Source organism: Galeopterus variegatus, unplaced genomic scaffold, assembly GCF_000696425.1.
Source record: "Galeopterus variegatus unplaced genomic scaffold, G_variegatus-3.0.2 Scaffold5930, whole genome shotgun sequence".
In the NCBI taxonomy this organism is placed as follows: Eukaryota; Metazoa; Chordata; class Mammalia; order Dermoptera; family Cynocephalidae; genus Galeopterus; species Galeopterus variegatus.
In genome coordinates, this window is record NW_007732041.1 from 5917 (window position 1) to 27011 (window position 21095).

At 38.8% G+C, this 21095-nt stretch overlaps 1 protein-coding gene across 1 annotated transcript; it reads left to right on the plus strand.

Moving 5' to 3' along the window:
- Window positions 1-3837: 3837 nt before the first annotated feature.
- LOC103605599 (zinc finger and SCAN domain-containing protein 23-like) lies at window positions 3838-20886 on the plus strand. The gene is given in 6 exon segments (XM_008590220.1): window positions 3838-4245; window positions 4474-4621; window positions 4979-5407; window positions 5410-5604; window positions 15103-16067; window positions 19353-20886. Coding segments are annotated over 4 exon segments (1167 nt in total). The 3' UTR covers window positions 5592-5604; window positions 15103-16067; window positions 19353-20886.
- The last annotated feature ends 209 nt before the right edge of the window (window positions 20887-21095 follow it).

Below are 21095 nucleotides of genomic sequence, written 5' to 3' on the forward strand. Positions count from 1 at the left end.
TTCATTAAGGGCAGAAGGCAAGACCAAGGACATAGAACATGACTGGTTTTGAGCCAGGCTTGAGAGTTTGGGAATTCATCCAGTAAGTAGTGGGGAGTCATAGATGATGACCTCAGAGATGGGAGGGGGGGGATGTATTATGACAAAGGCACATTTGCATTGTGTGCTGCTTAGTCTTCACTTCCATGCACATCATTGATAAAGAACACTCCTCCATGAGAGTGATGGTAGATTTGGGGGTATTGGGCTTGCCAAGGCTCTCGGAGAAACCAATATTAAAATGCAGATGTGCTTTTAAGGTAAGAGAGATTATTATGCTAATTATATGCCTGACATATGCAATGGGATAGTGATCCTGGATAGGTGATCAATAACTGTATGTTTGTGACCAGGAAGGCAGGATTATAAAAAATAAACTTGGGAAGTCTTTTGGAGACACAGGTTCAAAGAAGAACTAAGACGTGCTAGTGAAAGGATCTTGTATTCAGACCATGAGATAAAAGCAAAATCAGGCAAAGGAAAGCAAAAAGGAACCTCGGATATACACAGAATAGAATGAAATTGATTTTCATAAAGCTGAGTAAAGATTTGAAACATCATATAACAGAAATGATATTCTATGGGCAGAGCCAAAGCTTCAGCTGCTTTATCTGAAAATAGAGACACTTTGACTTAAAACCAAGGAAGGAGAGTAGCAAATAGGAAAACGACATTTTTCAGGTATCAGAAGATTGAAAAAAAGGAACATGAATGGCTGTTTAATCGTTTGAACCCATGCTAGGTTAACTGAGTAACATGAAAGCACATATTCTGAATTGCCCTATTTCGTATTTGTACCCCAATACTTTCTCTCTCTAGAACAAACTCATCAGACCATGTTTCAAGCCACCATCATCTCTCCCCTGGATTATTGTCATAGTATCTCTCCCTGCTTCCATTTTTCCTCATTGTCATTAACACAGCAGCTAGTGCTATGCTTTTATACTAAATGTAAGTAAAAATTTGTTACACCTCTGTCCAAAACCTCCAATGGCTTTTCACATCTCTTAGAGTACAAGCAGAGAGATTGCAACAGCCTTTCATGATGTGCTCCCAACCTCTTTGACTTCATTTCTTATCACTTTCTCTTTTACTTTTTCTGTTTCAGCCACCTTGTTCAACTAGCTGTTCCTGGAAGAATCCAGGCATGTTCCTGTCTCCAAGAATTTGCACTTGCTGTTCTCTAGGCACAGAACAATCTTTCTCCAGATAGCGCGTGACTTGCTCCTCACTTCCTTCAGGTCTCTGGTCAAATATTACTTTATGAACCAGGCCCTTCCTGACTACTACACATAAAATAGCAACCTTTCTTCACCTTTACTCTATATCGCTTTTACCTTTATTTTCTTTACAGCATTTATCACCACTTGACATTTAATTATTATCAGTCTCCTGTGGCCCCTTTTCCTTGTCCTGTCCCCTTCTTCCCCCCACCTAGAAATAGTGGTAGCAGTTGAGATTATATAAACCCTGAAGTCAGATTTACTGGGTGTGAAGTGTAGCTTCACTACTTACTAGGTCTGGAGCCTTTGACGAGTGACTTAAACTCTGTATCTCAATTTTCTCATCTGTAATACGGGAGTAACAAAGTACCTGGCTCATGGCTGTTGTGAGGATTAAATGGGTTAATACATATAAAGCATCCAGAACAGTGTGTGGCACATTAAAAGCGCTATAAAGGTCAGCTCCAGGGCTGGCCAGTTAGCTCAGTTGGTTAGAGCACAGTGATATAACACCAAGGTCAAGGGTTTGGATCCCCTACTGGCCAACTGCCCCCCCCCCAAAAAAGTCAGCTCGTATTAATAGTGTTATTAGAATGTAAATCGGATGAGACTAGGGACTCTGTTTTGTTTGCAGCTATATCCTCAGTGCCTAGAACACTACTTGGAATATGATAGACTCCGAATAAATATTTGCTAAATGAATGAATGGTACATAAAAAGTTCTTACAGAAAAAGATAATGTGGTTGTCACAGTGGTGGTGAGTCAACACCAAAAAACTTGGGGGAAAAAACATGAACTTGAGGATACTACCTTTGGAAGAAAAATTTTCTCTGTTCTTCCTGGGATGGTATTTACAGAAGTCAAACAAACCAAAATATCAGAAATTTGTGGAGGGGATTATGTTTGCAGGTTACTCAAAAGGACGCTGTCCTACCCTGGTAGTTTTTTCCCTCTTGATAAATATAACCAATAATGACAATATAAATTTAACTTTTCTTCTAGTTGTATGTGATCAGTGTTCACTTGTGATTTAAATATCCTGTCCTTAGTTATTTGATTTTGCGATAAATATTAACACCTAAGAATAGTGTTTTTACACTGAATTACAATAATTTTAATTAAAATTAAAACAAAAATATTTTTAATCTACAGGTCATGATCCATTTGTGAGTCATAAAATCCATGTGGTAGGTTGTGGCCAGGATTTTGTTTTGTTTTAATGAAATAGGATTAAAAAATAGTATGTCATATATAATAAGGATACATAATTTTTTGTGAACTTATTATTTCAGTTATTTTGTGTGTGTATCTCATGCCTGTGTTTTCTGTGTCATAATATAAAATAATTCTTACTGAGAGTTCTGGTCAAAAATGGTTTATAGCATCTGCCCAAAAAAATGGTGCTTAGAAATCACTAGGTCCCATAATTATTTTTCTTTCAGAAAATTGCCTTTATGAAATTATTATTCTGGTCAAGATTATTCAAAAGGTTCAAGTGGTCATAGATATTTGTCTCTATTAGCAGTGATTTTATTTTATATCAAATTGCCCACTCTCCACCCTCAAAGGGCTTCAAAGAGAAACAATTTCCAAGAAATTAAACAGTAAGAAGGAGCTCAAACTCTACCCCCCATTTTAAAGGATTAGAACTAATATTTCCTTCATTTCTCTTTTCTAAGAACACTGCAGTCAGCTCCTTTCTGACTCTTTTGCCTTAGTGCTTAGATCATTAGGATATTCATTTAATCTTTCCATGACATTTATAAGAAAAATAACAATAGTGGTCATTTATAATACCTTAGAGTTTACCAAGCTGCCAGCTTCTTTGTGCTCTTTATCCATGATTTCATCTTTATATCAACCTAGAAATATAGACAGTGTTGGTTTCAGGATTCCCATTTTTACAGATTGAGGAGACTCAGGCTCAAAATATAAAGCCCAAGACTGTCTCACTCCCTGATCTTCCACACTTAAAAACATTGATCTCTTTCCTCCACACCTCACCTGACTGGAGGGACCCTGCCTCTCCTCCCCAAGTGCATTTCTTTCACTTCTCATTGTGTATGTCTTCTTTACTTTCCCTCCTTCCTTCATTTTATCTCCCTTTTCTCCTTGGTTCTTAGTGTCATCTGTGACCAGTTGGGCCCAAAGTGCTTATTTATATCCATTCAACTAAAAATGTACTAATAGTGAGTCAAGTGTCTTGCTGTTCAAATGGAAGCCCAGTCTTCTAAAGCTGATTTGAGCTATTTCACGTAGGATGATCGAAATGGTCCCTTCCTTCAGTAAACTGGGAGTTTTTTTTTTTTTTTTTTTTTTTCTGTTTTTCTTCCCATATTACCTGTGTCAGTATTTGCATAGCTCCCATTATTAATCATATACTCAGCATTCTTTCTTCATGAGACAAAGTGATTGATTTTTATTACGTATATTCCCAGTGCCTCCTTGTTATTAGGTTTTCTGCATTTTTATATTGTTTTCTCTGCAAATTATTTTTTAGATCTTGGGATTTCCAGAGGAAAAGATTAAGGGGGAATTATCAAGAATAGTTCTTTTTCTGAATAGTTAAACAAAATGGCCACAGCCTTGGCCCTTCTGACTGCAAAGAGGCAGGAAGAACTTCTGGAAATGAAGGTAAAGGAAGAAGAGAAGGACCATGCCTCTGGGCAAGAATCTGGCCTGTCAAGAAATAATCCTCATACTAGAGAGATCTTTCGTAGACGCTTCAGGCAGTTCTGCTATCAGGAGACCCCTGGGCCCCGGGAGGCTCTTCAAAGACTTCAAGAGCTCTGCCGTCAGTGGCTGAGACCAGACATGCACACCACAGAGCAGATCCTGGAGCTGCTGGTGCTGGAGCAGTTCCTGACCATCCTGCCTGAGGAGCTCCAGACCTGGGTGCGGGAGTACCGCCCTGCAAGTGGAGAGGAAGTGGTCACTGTGCTGGAGGATTTGGAAAGAGAGCTGGATGAACCAGGAGTGCAGGTGGGAAGATGGGAGAACAGGGGTTTGTACCTATAGGAACAGGTACGGGGTTTCAGTGCAACAAGAGGAAGAATAGGAGGATTTCTTTTTGCCTGACTTGATCCATCGTAGACTTTTAATTTCTCTGCCTTAGTTTTTTCTCTGCTAGCTTTTTGGTCCTTTGCAAGAAGGCCTCCTTGCAATGTCCTCTCTGATATTTGGTTCCAAACTGTCCTTAATTTCCACCAGGTCCCAACCCATGCTCACGAACAGGAAGAGTTTGTAAAGGAGAAGGCAACTCTAGGAGCAGCTCAGGAATCTTCAAGTTGCCAGTTCCAAACATTGGAAGAGCAGCTTCAGTGTAATGTGCAAGAAGTGTGCCCAGCTCAGGAGACTGGTGAGGATTCTGATTTCTTCAGGGAGCCTACCTCATTTCTGGAATGTTCATCAATTCAGCACATTTATTAGTGTCTGCTCTATGTCAGGCACTGTGCCAGGTACTGGGGATACCTGGCAGATATGGTCCCTGCTCTCATGAAGTTTACAGTCTGGTGGGAGAGGCAGACAAACAAGCAGTTACAATAGAGTGCATCTTCTCCCTGATGCCTGGATATAATTGTTTTAGAGTGGGAAAGTAGACGGAAAAAATGGTTACTTGTCCCCTTTTACTCACTGTCCTGGCTACTTTTTTCTTTTGTCTTTGGATTAATGTTACCTTTCATATTTCATGTTATCTTTCATATTATTATTTCAGATGGTGAGGCTGGGACTTGGAATGTGGAATTAGTCCCCAAGAGGAAGATTTCTAAAGAAATGAAATCTCTTGTAGAAGTACCTGGAAAACTGAATGGTGATGTTATTCAGGTCCCTGAATATGGAGACACCTTTGACCATGGGAGCAGATTGGAAAGGCCACGGGTAAGCTCTTCAGCAGAAAGACCCTATGTCTGTGGTGAATGTGGAAAAAGCTTTACCCAGAATTCCATCCTTATCGAGCACCAGAGAACGCACACGGGGGAGAAGCCCTATGAATGTGAGGAGTGTGGGCGGGCCTTCGGCCAGCGGTCAGGCCTATTCCAGCACCAGAGACTCCACACCGGGGAGAAGCGCTACCAGTGCAGTGTTTGTGGCAAAGCCTTCAGCCAGAATGCAGGGCTTTTCCATCACCTCAGAATCCATACAGGAGAAAACCTTACCAGTGCAATCAGTGCAGTAAAAGTTTTAGTCGACGTTCTGTCCTCATTAAGCATCAGAGAATTCACACTGGAGAGAGACCTTATGAATGTGAAGAATGTGGCAAGAACTTCATTTACCATTGCAACCTCATCCAGCATCGGAAAGTCCACCCTGTGGCTGAATCAAGCTAGCTCCTTGAAACAGGTAGGGCAAAATTCCCTGACATTAGATCACTAGGCAAGGTAGCAAAGGTATTTACATGTTTCTTACATTGTCTCTGAGAGAACAGTAACAGTCTAACCCTCTGGCATAGAAAGTTCCAGGGAAAGCCAGTGAAATGCCCTTATGCTGAGAAGCATAATAATATCTTAAATTTGTCTGTCAAGTCCTGTGTGGTCAGTGACATCCACAACTTTAATACTGAATATTGCTCTTTGTGTTGATTTTATCATAATAGTATATACTGTAGACCTAGTTTCACATACATTTGTGCAAGAATTTTTCAAGGTGTACTTTATCCTAGTTTTTAAGAACTTTTTAATAAACGTTTTAAAAACAATTACATGAAGCCTGAGTACAAAATAAGGTCAAAGACAGTTTACCGACTATTTAAAAATAATTGTAACAGGGCTGGCTGGTTTTACTCAGTAGGTTAGTATAGGGATCCCCATACTGGCCAGCCACCAATAAATAAATAAGTAATAAATAATCGTAGTAAAATCTGTAATGTAAACTATCTGACTTCTTTCCATTCACATAAAATATGATAATTTGTTTTTTAACCTACAAAAGGGGACAGGTGAATCCTCTCACATAAATGTACAAAAGCTTCTCCCTATAGATTTTTAGTAACTCATCTTTTAGTCAGGAACCAAGGAATTGATGTAGCCATCTGTTATAAGCAGCTCAATGCTAGTCATAACAGATATTGTTCATAATTTTAAATTTCTGCAGAGACCAAGAAACTTAGCTAAAAATGTATCTCTCTTCAGATTTTTGATTTGAAAATTTAGGTCTTTTTGCATTTTTCTTGTGACATATAATGATCATTTTCAGTGTTTGCTTTTTTCTTCTTTATTTAATCTTTGGTATGGAAAATTGTAAACATAAGCAAGAGTAGAGAAGAATATGATCATTCTTCCATGTTGATTGCTTTTTATAACCTCCATACTTCTCAGCATTCCCTATTGATTACCACAAAGGTCATACAAAAATTTCTTTCCTTTAACACTGAAGAATGGTTTACAAAGCTTTATACGTATAGGTGCAGGAGACAAAGAAATAGAAAACCTATGGTGATAACAATCTGGTTTGGAAGACCAAATTATACAGCAGATAACTTAATAATGGAATCTCTGCACGTGACCTTAGAGATCACTTCTGCCTTCCCTTATTTGACGGATAGGGAAAAGGAGGTTCTGGGAAGTAACTGACTAAGATCACACAGCCAGTTAATAGTAAAGCTGGAAGCAGAACCCTGTCTCCTAATTCCTAGTGCAGTGCTTTCTACTAAGCTGCTGGAAGCATTATATCACCAAATAGAAATTACAAGTGTGTGTCACCAAATAAAAATTACAAGTGTGTGGAACTTATCAGATATATAAGTCATTGAGGTTTTGCTTTATAGCTGAACAAACCATCCCATCTATATGTGTCAATAAGTGCACAATTCTCCTATTTAATTTATAGAGCAGTCCAGGAAAGACACCTCCCACTTACCCCTCATTTGAAGCATTTTGTTTATTTTTGTAGTGATCGTTTAACTTTTAAAATTGAATTTACTTAGTGGGACCTTTTAAAAATGATGTTCATTCTTCACCTGGTTTAAAAATCAAAACAATGTTGGGCACGCCGCTTGGGAAGTGCGGTGGCGCTCCCGCCGAGGATTCGGATCCCACGTGCAGACCGGCCGCTCACTGGCTGAGCGAGGTGCAGGCCCAACACCGAGGGTTGCGGTCCCGTTGCCAGTCCTGGTCCGGTGCGGGCGCGACACTGAGGGTTGCAATCCGTTGCCGGTCACGAAAAAAGACAAAAAGGGAAAAAAAAAAAAAAAATCAAAACAATGTTAAAAAGTCTCCATGTTTCCCCTTATAGATAGCCATTTTACTAGTTTCTTATATATCTTTCACTGTTCTTTACGTAAACATAAGAAAATATGAAAATATAATCTTATTTCCTCCATTACACAGAAAGATAGCATATTATGTATACTCTTCTACACCTTACTGTTTTCATGAAAGAATATAGTTTTTAGAGATTTCCACATCATAACAAGGAGAACTGCCTTATTCTTTTTATGAACAAATAGTACTTCATGTGTTGTTTTCCCATAGTTTATTTAACAAACTCCTGTAGTTGAAAAATCATTATTTTAAAATGTTGTGTAATTCTGTTTCATTCTTCTCCCCAGTTTAGTCCAATTCAAGTTCCCTGTATTCAAAAGGTAACAGCTTCCATACAAGCTAGGAAACAAGGTTTGGGCAACTAGAATTGCATGTAATTCCTTTACATAGAAATGAAGAAGTGATAGGTGGTGCTTTTCATTTTAGTGTCTTTAGTTCTATCATATATTCTTAGACCTACGTTTCCAACTGTTTGTGTCACTACTATGGCTAAGTGTAAGTACTTATCAAAAATCTTAAATTTCCTCAAAAGTATATTCTATTGCTTCTTGAGGTTAAATTTTTTCCGAGAGAAAAACATATGGATTTTAGAATGAAGTTAAGGAAAATATAGTAGACTTAAATTTGAAATAAAAACAACTTCTCAAATAAATATGTATCCATAAAATGATATAATACATATACTATAATATTCTGAGTTCATAAGTATCTTAAATGCCTTTCCATATGTGGAAGCAGCATGTTTGGATACTTCTGTTACATCAGATCTTAAAAGATTTAAAATATGAATGGGTCAGGCTTTTAAAGGATGTGTTTTTAATGGAGTGAGTTTTTACACCTACAGCTGAATGTTGGATGTTTTGTTTGTTCTGTGCTTATTTTTTTAGTTTCTCAAAAATTTTTGTTTTTCTCAACAACTGGAAAAATACTAAGAAACAAAAGGTGTTATATATGCTGTAGAGATAGATGTACCACTTAGAATGCAATGTTTACTTAACATGATTAAAATGACTGGCATTTCACCAAACCAACTTCCCTTGTTTTCTGATACTAATTGTGCTAATTCTCTTATGCTAATTCTTTTATCTAGGATGCACATTCCTACTAATTGAGAAATAATATTTAACTTAAGTGTTAAACAATGGCATGTAGACCTTGATGCTTTTATGATTATTCCAGTTCTTCCTGGCCAGAGGTTCTTAATTGTTTCCCTTTCACATTTCTAAATTTCCCACATTTCTCCCTTTTTTTTCCCACCCTGGTTTTTTTTTATTTTTTTTTTCTTTTTGTCTTTTTTCGTGACCGGCAACGGATCGCAACGGCCGGTCCGTATGTGGGATCCGAACCCTCGGCGGGAGCGCCGCCACACTCCCAAGCAGTGCACTGTAGCAGTGCGCCACCGGGCCGGCCCCACCCTGGTTTGTTTTATTCAACCCATGAAGTTTCTAGCTTTGGTCACCTGTCTGTAAGGTGCTCCCTGGACCATTATCCACCTCTTCCTATCCACTTAAAAGTCCTGTCTGAAAGAGCAGAGTAGTCGAAGTTCTATGGCTGAGCAAGGTATGGAAAATAAGCTTTGGTCACCTGTCTGTAAGGTGCTCCCTGGACCATTATCCACCTCTTCCTATCCACTTAAAAAGTCCTGTCTGAAAGAGCAGAGTAGTCGAAGTTCTATGGCTGAGCAAGGTATGGAAAATATTGATTCAAATCCAATTCAATAACCTTATTGGTTCTTGAGGATAGTCCAGCACCCCTTTGAGCACTGTTCAGGATGTGGACACTGTGTATCAAGAAATGGCTGAGAATCTTGCAAGCAAGACCTGCCTACAGCTATAGATAGAGCCCTGAAGCCTGTCTTTCACTATAATTTTTATTTCAAGGTCAGGACTCCAGGATTATCAAGTCTCTGTCTATATTTTATATTTGGAAATGACTCCTATTTCCTGTATCTAAGATACTTTTCCTTTTAAAAACATAATTATAATTTATAGTGGAAAATTGTTTTATATTTTTCTAGTAAGGCAAAAATTACCTCTGAGGAAATTCTAAAATAAAAGTATATCTAAAGTCATACTTCTTATAAAATATGAAATGTTTTCTGTAGAGAAATTTTTAATGTAAAATATATATACTAGTATACTTTTGTCATTGGTTAAATGTTGAGCTAGTATTTGAGAGAAAAGTAGATTCTCTGCAGAGGGAGGCGGAGGGTAGAGGAAAGTGTTTTAGGCAGAGGGAATGAGGTAAGCAAGGCCCATCCAAGATATGCTCAAGGACCAGGAGTTTTCCAGTTTGGCCGGATCACAGAGTTCCTGCAAAGTACAAGAGTGGGAGATGGCACGCAGGAGCCAGACTGAGAGGGCCTTGAACACTTTCGTAATGAGTTTAGTCTTTTGTAAGACAAAATGAGCTTTAAAAAGAGATTTCTGGAGTTTAACCCATTTCATACCTACATGAGAAAAGTGAAGCCCAAAGTGCTTAAGCACTTGTAGTGATTTCTATTTTTTAAAATATTTTTATGAGTATTTTTATATTTATACAATGGATTTCTATTTTTTATCCCATTAAAATCTTAAAAACAAAACCAACTATGAACAAAGACCATTGTGAATTATATGCACTTTCATAGACACTTAGACTTAGAGCCCTGAGACACATTTTAGATATCTGCAAAGAATAGCAGCAACAAAATGGGATGGGAAGAGAAAAAGGAAGAACAAAATATGAGAACATAAAAAGGAATCAGACAGAAGGCAAAAGTAGATGCTAAAACTCTGAATTAGGCCAATAAATGGTGAACAAACAGAAGGAAAAATAAATAGATGCAGAGACAGTGTTACTGAAAAACATGCTTCATCTTCATATTACTTATTAGAAATCTCTCTGTCTCAACTGGCCCAAGTTTTTAGGTTCTGCTATCTTAAGCAGTGAAAATAGTCTCACTGCCCTTCACTCCTCACCCTTTTCAGTACTTCCATAAAAAGAAGAATAAGGAAAAGAGCTATACATCAATTTGGACCTACCCCCACTTTTCTATGCCAATTGCCTGTTGTGCAGTGACAGAAGGTCTATTTCTCAATGTATATATTGCATTGGAAGCACCTGAGTTACTTCAAGTGCACTTCTTGGGCCCCACCCCAGACCTACTGAACCAGTTTCTGAGGCAGGACCTGGGAATCTGCATTTTAGGTAGCATATCAATGGTTCTCAGACATAAGGTAACTATATAATTTATTGTCCAATCGGGGATACTTTTGAGGATGAAAGGGAGTGCTGTTAATAATTACACCCAGACAATAGACATAAACCTGGATGGATGGTCCTAGTGACTTTTGCAATAGGCAGTATTTTTTCAACTGAGATAGAAGATGAGACAGAATCAGAAAGAACATAACATTCTTTCATGGAAGCTAAGGCAGATCATATATGAAGGACGCTATTGGAGTCTTAGGTGTAACCACATAGACCAAAGTAGCCACCACCTACCTTCTTGGTTTGAAGTAATCCCCAATAACAGATCTATTGGATTAGGTAAGAAAGGGTGGGGCAGTATTTCTATTAAAAAAGAAAAAACAAAAAAACCCCGGACCTCCCCCCAAATAAAACAAGCCCACTGTTAATATAGCTAGTTACCTATGATGAACCTATTGAGTGAATGGTTTACCAGACAAAGTGGATGACATTCTGGAAGCACAGGAGCGTTTCAGTGATGTAGGGACCGATGGAGTAGTATAGAGTGTTCCACCTCGTGTCGCAGAGGAAAGTGGTAAGATAAGGCACTGGATCAGAAGCTTGCAGGAATAAGGCAGAGAGTGAGCCATTTTAACGCGATAGCAGGACGAATGGAAGCCAGACATTGTGCCAAATAGTTTAATAAATTATCACATTTAATCCACATAATTCATTGGCTGTGGACCCAGAGCCCTCTTTCCACCGCATGATGCCGAACACAAACTGCTACCGCTGGCCCTGCCGCCGTGTTCAGCAGTTGCCTGAAGATCATTCACTGCGGGGATGGGGGTGGCCTCCCTTCATCCCCACTGCATCCTCTCAGTTTTCTGCTAATTCAGTATAGAAGGATGTGTAGTCAGGGATCCATAAGCCCCAAACTTGCTAGTGGTGAAGTTACTCGGAGGGACCAGATTTGTTTATTTAAACAAAGATTTCAAACAGTGGAGAGCAAGCCAACATCTGCTCCTCTTGCAGCCGCTTTCCTCAGATGAGTGTTGATTATTGCTTCCGGCCCTTGGGGCAGCGCTGCCAGGGGCGTTAAGGGTAACTGGACAATTAGTGTACTACATTTATGACAGATCCAGGGGACCTTTTTTTTTTTTTTTTTTTTTTTGAACAAACAGTGGAGAGCAAGCCAACATCTGCTCCTCTTGCAGCCGCTTTCCTCAGATGAGTGTTGATTATTGCTTCCGGCCCTTGGGGCAGCGCTGCCAGGGGCGTTAAGGGTAACTGGACAATTAGTGTACTACATTTTTGACAGATCCAGGGGACCTTTTTTTTTTTTTTTTTTTTTAAAACAGTAGAGAGCAGGCCAACATCTGCTCCTCTTGCGGCCACTTTCCTCAGATGAGTGTTGATTATTGCTTCCGGCCCTTGGGGCAGCGCTGCCAGGGGCGTTAAGGGTAACTGGACAATTAGTGTACTACATTTATGACAGATCCAGGGGACCTTTTTTTTTTTTTTTTTTGCTTTGAAAACCCTCCGTCTTCTGAGAGACGTGACGAGGGCTGGGGGGAGGAGCAGCTCTGAGTGCTCCTGTGCCTAGACTCCACATACCCCATCCCAGGGCCTGGTTGGGCTGCGAAGGTGCCAGTTTGGGCCGAATTGAGGAATCTCCCTGAAGGCTCGAGGGAAAGACCCTCGAGGACCGGGGCGCCTAGAGAACGTAGGGCCTGGCAGGATCCGGTGAGAGTGGTTAGGTGTCTTCAGCTGGGGATAGAGAAATCAGCCTCGACTAAGTGGCTGCTTAACACGAAAGGTTACGAGCCCTGATCGCTCACACTGCCTGAGCTGTTTTGAGGAGGTTTCTGAGTTTGCGAAGGCCGGGAGATGGTGGGCGCAGATCAACCACTGAGGTGAGGGGTCCTCCAAATTCCTAGAGAGGCGGGTGAGGAGGCGGCCAAGGCGCATTGGAGCATTGTGATGTACTCCCGGTCTCATGTGGATTGTGACCTGGTATCCTCTTTTCCTTAGGTTAGTGTCCGCTTCTTAGTACTCCACTCCACTCCGACTCCAATTGGGAGTAGACGGGAGTGCGGCTCCCTCTCCTCAATGAGGGTGTTTTATACCTACGCGGAGATTACGGTACTTGGAGGTGAGGGTGTTGTCCCTTTTCCCAGGCCTGGCTCGAGTTCCCGTCCTTTTCATAGACTCCTCAGGATCTGGATTTCCTATTTAGTGTCATTGCTTCCAGATGTTTCGGAGATGCAGAGAACTGAACACAAGCGCTGTACAGAGCTGGGTCTCTACGGACCACCCGCTTCTCAGATGGGGACATAGACTTACCAGTGGGGAGTCCTGTCTAGGTCTTTTGGCTGGTCATTATGGCTAAAGAAGTTTTCCTTATACCTTTCCTGAATCCTACGGCCGTTTTACCTGAAGAGTTTTTACAGTGTTTAAAAAAATCTCCTGTAGGTAGGTCATGATATTGCATACTTGTACTGTAAAGGCTTAGCATTTTTTAAAAAGTACTTTACCATAACATGAGCCTCGCAATTTTGCAAAACAAAGGGAAGTGCTACATAAATTTCGGTGGGTAAGAAAACATTAAGTAACACATTCTTCAAGCAGACACTTATTGAGTGCCAAGTACGTGCCAGGCTCTGTGTCATAAAAATGGGAATCAGATGAAAGGGGCATTCCCGACCTTATGGTGTAATAGAGAAGACAGATAAGTTATTACAATGTAGTGTGATACGTGCTTTGAGGAAAATAAAATTCATCCATAGGAGGGAGTTTGTAGATGGGGAGGTAGAGATAGTTTACCTGAGTAGGCAATAGCAGAGCTGTCTCTGTGGACTATTAAGAGTTGAATAGCAGAGAAGAAATGGACCTTGGATAGATTCAGTATGTGACAGAGGGATCAGAAAACTGCAAGTAGATGAAGGTGGGAGTGGTGGAGCTGGGCAAGGAGGAAGAGTAAAAGTAACAAATACACCAAGGAATTTATGCTTTATAGGGCAGTGTGCTTTTCCATATTTTAATGTGGAACAAAAAAATGTTTGTATGCAAACTGCTAAATAGAAGAGAGTACTCCAAAAGCTTCAGCCTACCTGCCCACCCCAGTAGCTGAGAAGATCGGTGTGCTGGCTATAATCCATTAGAGTAGCCTGGTGAACTGTGGCATTGCACAATAGATGGGCAGGTGTATGCTGCAAAGTGGGGAGCCTCTATCTGGGTTTAAGCAGGGGAGTAATGTAATCTTAGTAGGCTTCTAGAAATATCCTAGAAGCAGTGTGGTGAATGAATTGGAAGGGGGCAAGACTGAAAACCAGAGAGTCAAGAGACTTGGAGTTGTCAAAGAAAGTAGCAAAACCGTAAGTTGGTGATAGTAAGGCAGTAGCTATGAAAATAAATAGGGTCCAGAATGGGACTATGTTAAAGATTAAAGAGGTAGATTTAACTGGCTTGATAATTAGATTGATGAAAATGAGAAAGAAAAAGAAGTGCTAAGAGCACTGCCTATCACATATTAAGTACTACAGAGTGTTTTTTGGTTATGAGAAAGAAATGATGAGTAGTTTTTGGTGGTGTTGGCTTGAAAATACCCATAAGACATGCAAGTGAAAGTTTAATACGCTACTGCATTAAAAGGGTCTAGAGCACCAAAGGAAGATTGGGATGAGAGAATCACATTTAAGAGTTCTCAGGTGATGACTGATGCCATAGAATGGATGAAAATGCCCAGTATGAATGTGGGATGAGGTGGCTGGATCTCAATTTAGGATAACCAGACATTTCTTGGCAGACAGAAGAACCATGAAGTAAACTTAAAAAGAGCCATTAGAAACATTTATTTAACAAGCACTTACACAGTTCTTCCTGAGTGGCAAGTATTGATCTAAGCACTTTACAAAAACCAACTCACAGCAAAACAACCAGATGAGTGTAATGTTTCTTAGAAGACTGAGAGTGGTTAGCAGTGTTAGGTGCTACAGGGGTATCTCGTAAAAAAAAAAAAAAAAGACTGAAAAATACCCACTGGCTTTGTGTACCAGGGAGACCTTGGTTATTTAACTTGGGATCCATAATTGAAAGGTGAGACCCCCTAACTGACATACACACTATTTTCTAAAATGAGAAATGCCTTTGAAAGCATCTAGCACAGTTCTTGGCAAAGAGAAGTTGATTTATGTGTTAATTGACTAAATCTTTGATATGCAATATAAGTGGGCAAAGCCGTTTGCATTACTCTTTGCAACTATTTTCTTCATCTGAATATTTCACTGAAGTTTCTGTATCAAAAAGCTAATAGAGTCTTATTCTTTAATTCTAAAGTAACTGAAATGTCTTTTAATTTTATGCCATTTTTCTTATGCCATTTTTTTGCTTGTTTTATGTTTTGCAGTGTTTCTTTACCTTCAAATTGCCTTGATCACAGCCATTTACTCTGAATAAATATGTTCTCAGTTTGCAGTAGATCTCTGTAAACAATGTTGGGTTATGTCTTAGCATCAGCCTGAAGCACACCTACTGCTACAGTGAGCCACTCTTCTGAGCTGTGTTTCACCCAGAAATGGATTCAGTCCAGCCCTTCTGGGCTACACAAGAAATGTCAGATAGTTAAAGAATCTAGCCTGCACAGAAAGTGAGCTTCTGACCAGGAGTACTGCAGACAGAACTTCAGGCAGTTCTGCTGTGTGTATTTACTTGGGCCTCAAAAGTCCAGCTCCAGGCTCTTTGTCATCTGTGGCTGAGACCAGAGATACAGAGCAAGGAGCACATCGTGGAACTACTGATACTGGAGCAGTTCCTGACCATCCTACCTGAGAACTCTAGGCCTGAGTTCAGGAGCAGCCCAGAATAGAGGGAGGAAGCTGTTACTGTACTGGAGAACTTAGAGAGGATGATCCAGGAGGAAAGGTAAGATAAAGAAGAAATGGTCTATTATGAGACAGCAGGTATTATCTCCAAAGAGTTGACATCTCCTCTTAAGTGTAATCAGAGGGAAATGGCTAACATGTATTGGCCAGTTATTTTGTTTTTTTTAACTTATTGGCTCTGTGTATTTTCCCCTCTCTCTCTTTTTATCCCATGCTCTTGTAGGTTAAGGGAAACTCTGCTTTCTTTCCTCCTATTCTGTGTTCTACAGTACTACTGGGAGTTTAAACTCTAGAATTCTCAGTAAATATTACCCTCTTCAAACTGTATCTAATTGTCCCCAGGTCTCATCCCTCCTACAGGGATAGAAAGTACCCCAAGAGCAAATGGCTTATCTGGCAGCAGCATAGGACCCATCTGGGGTTCAGCTCTAGTCTGTAAAGGATCAGCTCAGTTCTGAATCTTTGGAGATGCACCCTGTTCAGGAGAAAGATGAGGATATTGCGATGACAAAAAGTTAGGAAATGCTTCTGTCTTTTTAAATTTTTCCAAATGAAACTCCTCACTACAATCTGTGCCCCTGTTTCATTTGATCTCTAATGCCTGTTCCACTTTTAACCTGTTCCTCTAAGCATATCGTTTTAACCTTAATTATAATTATTTTTATTCTTTCACTTCTTTGCATTAAAATTATTGAAAAATCCTGCTACTCTCTCATCATATCATGTGGACTGTTCAGTTTCTCCATTCTGCTTTAATACTACCAATTTCCCTGACACTAACCTCTTATCCCAAAGGCAGGAGAATGTTTTTCTACATTGACACCAACGTAGAAACCTACTGTAGAAAACTACTGAAAGTTTACATGCAATAGAGAATTTTACAAATATACATTTTTTTTTTTTTTTTTTATTATTATTTTTTTCTTTTTTAAAAAGATGACCGGTAAGGGGATCTTAGCCCTTGACTTAGTGGTGTCAGCACCACGCTCAGCCAGTGAGCAACCAGCCATCCCTACATGGGATCCGAACCCGTGGCCTTGGTGTTATCAGCACCGCACTCTCCCGAGTGAGCCACGGGCCGGCCCCAAATATACATTTTTAAAAAATGAGTATAAGAAACATAAAACTTTAGTTAGTAGGTACCTCCTTATTGGAAAAGCACACATACATACCCAAATGTAATTATACTGTACATATTGTTTACCACTTGTTTTTAATTTAATATTACATTGTGGATATCATTTCAAATCAGTTACATGTAATACATCTAGCTGACATGCATTTCACTATATGGGTATCAAGTTATTTTTAACTATCTCTAGAGAGTTTTTCATTACGTCTTTTACTCTTTGTTTTGTTTTGTTTTTCCTTTTTGTCTTTTCTCGTGACCGGTAACAGGATCGCAACCCTCGGTGTAGCGCCCGCACCGGGCTCAACCAGTGAGCGGACCGGTGTCTATATGGGATCCAAACCCTCGGTGGGAGCGCTGCCGCACTCCCAAGCACCGCACTCTACCGAATGCACCACTGGGCCAGCCCATTGTTTTGTTTTTTGTATATACTACCAATTAAAAACCATAAACTCTTTTACCATTGTTTTCCTTTTTATTCTGAAAAAAAAATTAAGCTTATGTAAAAATAGAATTATATAAGTCCCCATGAACCTGTCCACCCAGCTTCAACATTACCAGATCATGGTCAATCTTGCTTCATTTATAACTCTACTCATTTCCCATATTTTGTCATATGATTTTGAAGCGTATCTCAGATATATTTTTAAACTTGTAAATATTTCAATATTTGCTCTAAGAGATATGAATTCTTAGGGGCATATCTCAATGATAGGGATTTTTAAAAATGTAAACATAATGCTATTTTCACACCTACAAAATTAACAATAATTCCTAAATATCAATTTTCCAGTTGTCTCAAAAATGTCATAAATTTTTTCTGTTTTGGTTTTTAACTTATTTGAATCAAGATCCAAGGAAGAAAACATATTGTGATCGGTTATATCTCTTAAGTTGCTTTTAATATAGAGGTCTCCCTCTCCTTTTTTGTAAGGTCTCCCTTACAACTCACTTGTTAAAGAAAATCAGGTCGTTTGTCTTGTAGAGTTTCCTGCAGTCTGGGTTTTGCTATTTGATCTTGTGCTGTAGTTTAACATGTTCTCTTGTGCTCTGTTTTCTGTAAATTGTAGTAAATCTACAGGCTAGTTCAAAATCAAGTTTAAGTTTTTTTGGGAAGACAAGTTTAATTATTTTGGCAAGGTGGTGTTTTCTACTAGAAGGTCTGGTTGTCTCTTTTTCTGTGATGTTAGCAGCTCTTGATCCTCAGCCAGTAATCCATTAGGGGTCCCCAAAATAGTGATATTCTAATTCTGTCCTTTTTTCTTCATTTAATAAAGTTGGAATATTTATATAAAGAGATACTTCCCTTGATTTTCTATCTGATTACCCAATTATTTGTATAGGAAAGACAGAATAATTGCTTAACTCACTCCCCATTGCCTTGTTTTTTTTTTAATGGGTTTCTAAAACAATGAATTAGTTTGCTGTCATCCTCTAAAACAGTAGCCAATTGTTATTAGTAACAATTAGTATCAGGAACTCATGGATTTAAGCTTATTTGAGATTTTTTAATCCTTTAAATTTACTATTGTTATTGAAGCTCATTTGCCTCATCTTTGACCCTTTTCAGTTTGGCTCCTGAATTTTTATGGCCTGACCCTCATCATCTTTAATAGTTTTCTTGCTGAATGGTACGGCCATGTTCACCGTACCCAGTCCTAGAATCAGTCATTTTTCCTAGGACCCCTGAGTCTGTTTAGTGGGAAATGGTATGTCAAGACCAAAAGTAAGGCACCAGGAGTGTTCATTCCTAGGCCTTTTCAGTGCTCAGAGTTAAAAAAAATTTAAGATAAATTATGTATCATGGGTTCACACAGTTGCTTATCTTTCATCTGTATCTCCTTTTGGAGGATTCTCAAACACATCAGAATGATAGCATATCAAATAATTAACTCATTTGTTTTATCCCATAATACATACACAATAGCCTCAGCAGCATCATCAACAAATATGATTACTGTAAACAGCTTAATGGTGGTAGGTCTGGATGCTCTTATTCTTTTCGTCCTTAAGGCATATCTCACTGGGGATATACAAAAAAAATAAAAATAAAATTACTGCTTTAAGGACATTTGAAATAATTACTGTTCTTGTAAAATAGTTTTAAAAATAAAGAATGTATTCCTTTTTTATATGGTTACACCACTGATGGATGTTTTATTTCTTTTCCAATTTGTTTTATTTCTTTTCCAATTTGTTTTATTTCTTTTCCAGTGTTTGGAGATTTTTTAAATTTTCATTTTCTTTAATTACTGTACCTAAAATGTAAAATCTTAAATGTTAAATCTACTAAGATATTTTCAAAGAAGTCCTATTTTTGTTTCCTCCTTCCTATTTCCTCCCTTCCCCATAGGTATCCTTTCCTTGCTTTTTTATGGATTATCCTTTCATTATTTGTTATTTTAATACAAGCATACATATATACACACACACAAACACATGCATAACTCTCCCTTTTTTGAATGATAGCCAAGTATAATTTAAAAGTCAAACTCAATATACATCTGTTTTATGTGAAACGTTTTGTTCTGTTATCTGTTTTTTCCAGTGTTTAGTTCTAATAAGTGCTTATTTAATTAGCAAGTGATTGAGTAAAGTTTGTGTGAATGAGTGAATTTTGCTGAAATTTTTGGTCTCTTCTTTCAGCTTGATCAAAATGGGGAGTGTGAAGGTGCTTCCAAAGCAGAAGAAATCTGAGCAAATAACATGCCAACAGGAAAATACTGTCAGATTTGATGGAACTATTCCTCAGAATTTTGCATAGAAGTCCAAAGATATAAGGGAAGACTAGAAAAATATTCAGAAAATACCACAGTGATGAAGGTGGAATGAGTTTCACTCAGAACTCTGTCCTTATTCAGTATCAGAGACTCACACTGGTGAGAAATCATATGAAGTGATAAACGTGGAAAAACCTTTACTCAAGAGCACATGCTTCATGGAAAACAAGAGAATTCCAGTAACAGCCAGCCACCAAAAAAAAGGGGGGGAAATCACACTGAAGTTAGACCCACAAATGTGAGCCTATGGGAAAACTTCAGTGTAAATGTTGGACTCACTCATTGTAAGAGAATCCACACTGGACACAGACCCTACAATAAATGTGATACATGTGGTAAAGCCTTTGGTCAGTAGCCAGCCCTTAATGAGAACCAGAATCTTCATACTGGAGAGAAGTGTTACCAGTATAACAAGTGTGGTGAAGCTCTCAGTCATAACACAGAGCTTTTTCATCATATCAGAGTCCCTACCGGAAGCAAACCGTTTTAGTGTAATCTTTATTTTGTAACTTGAACAATGTTACATTTAACAAAGTTATATTTAATTTTGTCAGAAAAAGCATTTATTTAACACCTGTTATATGCTAGGTACTTAAAAAAATGGTCTCTTCCCGTAACTCATAAAGTTAGAGTTTATAATGTAGTAATTATTCGTCAGTTTTGGAGCGATTTTTCTCCCCTTCCTCCTTGCTTCCAGCTACTTATACAGTTCTATAGGGCCACTTTTAACTGTTGCTCACAATTGCCAATTTCTTAGATTCTTTGGTTTCTATTATGATCTTGGAAATCTGGATTGTTCATTTCGATAGAAAGAATAATGGTCCCCCAAAAGAATAATCCTCATCCCGTCTCTGGAACCTGGGAATGTTACCTTATATTGTAAAAGGGATTTTCAGATGTGATTAAGTTAAGGATCTTGAGATGGGAAGATTATTCTGGACTATCCGGGTGGGCTCTGTACAATCACTAGGTCCTTGTAAGAGGGAGGCAAAAGTGTCAGAGTCTGAAGGAGTTATGACAGCAGAGGCAGAGGTCAGAGAGATGTCATTGCTGGAAGGGGGTCACAAGCAAAGGAATGCAGGCAGCCTCTAAAAGCTGGGGAAGGCAAGAAAATAGATCCTCTCCTAGAACCTCCAGAAAGGACCTCAACCCTGCTGACATTTTGATTTTAGCCCTGTAAGACCAGTTTTTAGACTACTGACTGCAGAACTATAAGATAATAGACTTGTATTTGTTTTGCACTGAGCCATTAAGTTTGTGATAATTTGTAATATCAACAATAAAACACTAATACACTCATCATTAATATTCTTTATCATAAATAGAATCTGTGTTCCTATGTGAATGCAAAATAATAAACGGGAAGCCCTGGAGGAATAAATTGTCTTTGATACTCAAAATCACCTGGTTAGAAATTTCCCTGGTCATCAGCATTGTAGGGGTATTTCAGTCTGTTTATTCCTCAGTCTAATTTTCAAACTGAAGCCTGAAGAAGATAAATAATACACAACTGGAAAGCTGAAGCTCATCTGACTCCACAGTCTGCATTCTTCACCATTATATCATCTCACACTTCTAACAGCCTTGAAAAATCACTTTTCACAGTTTG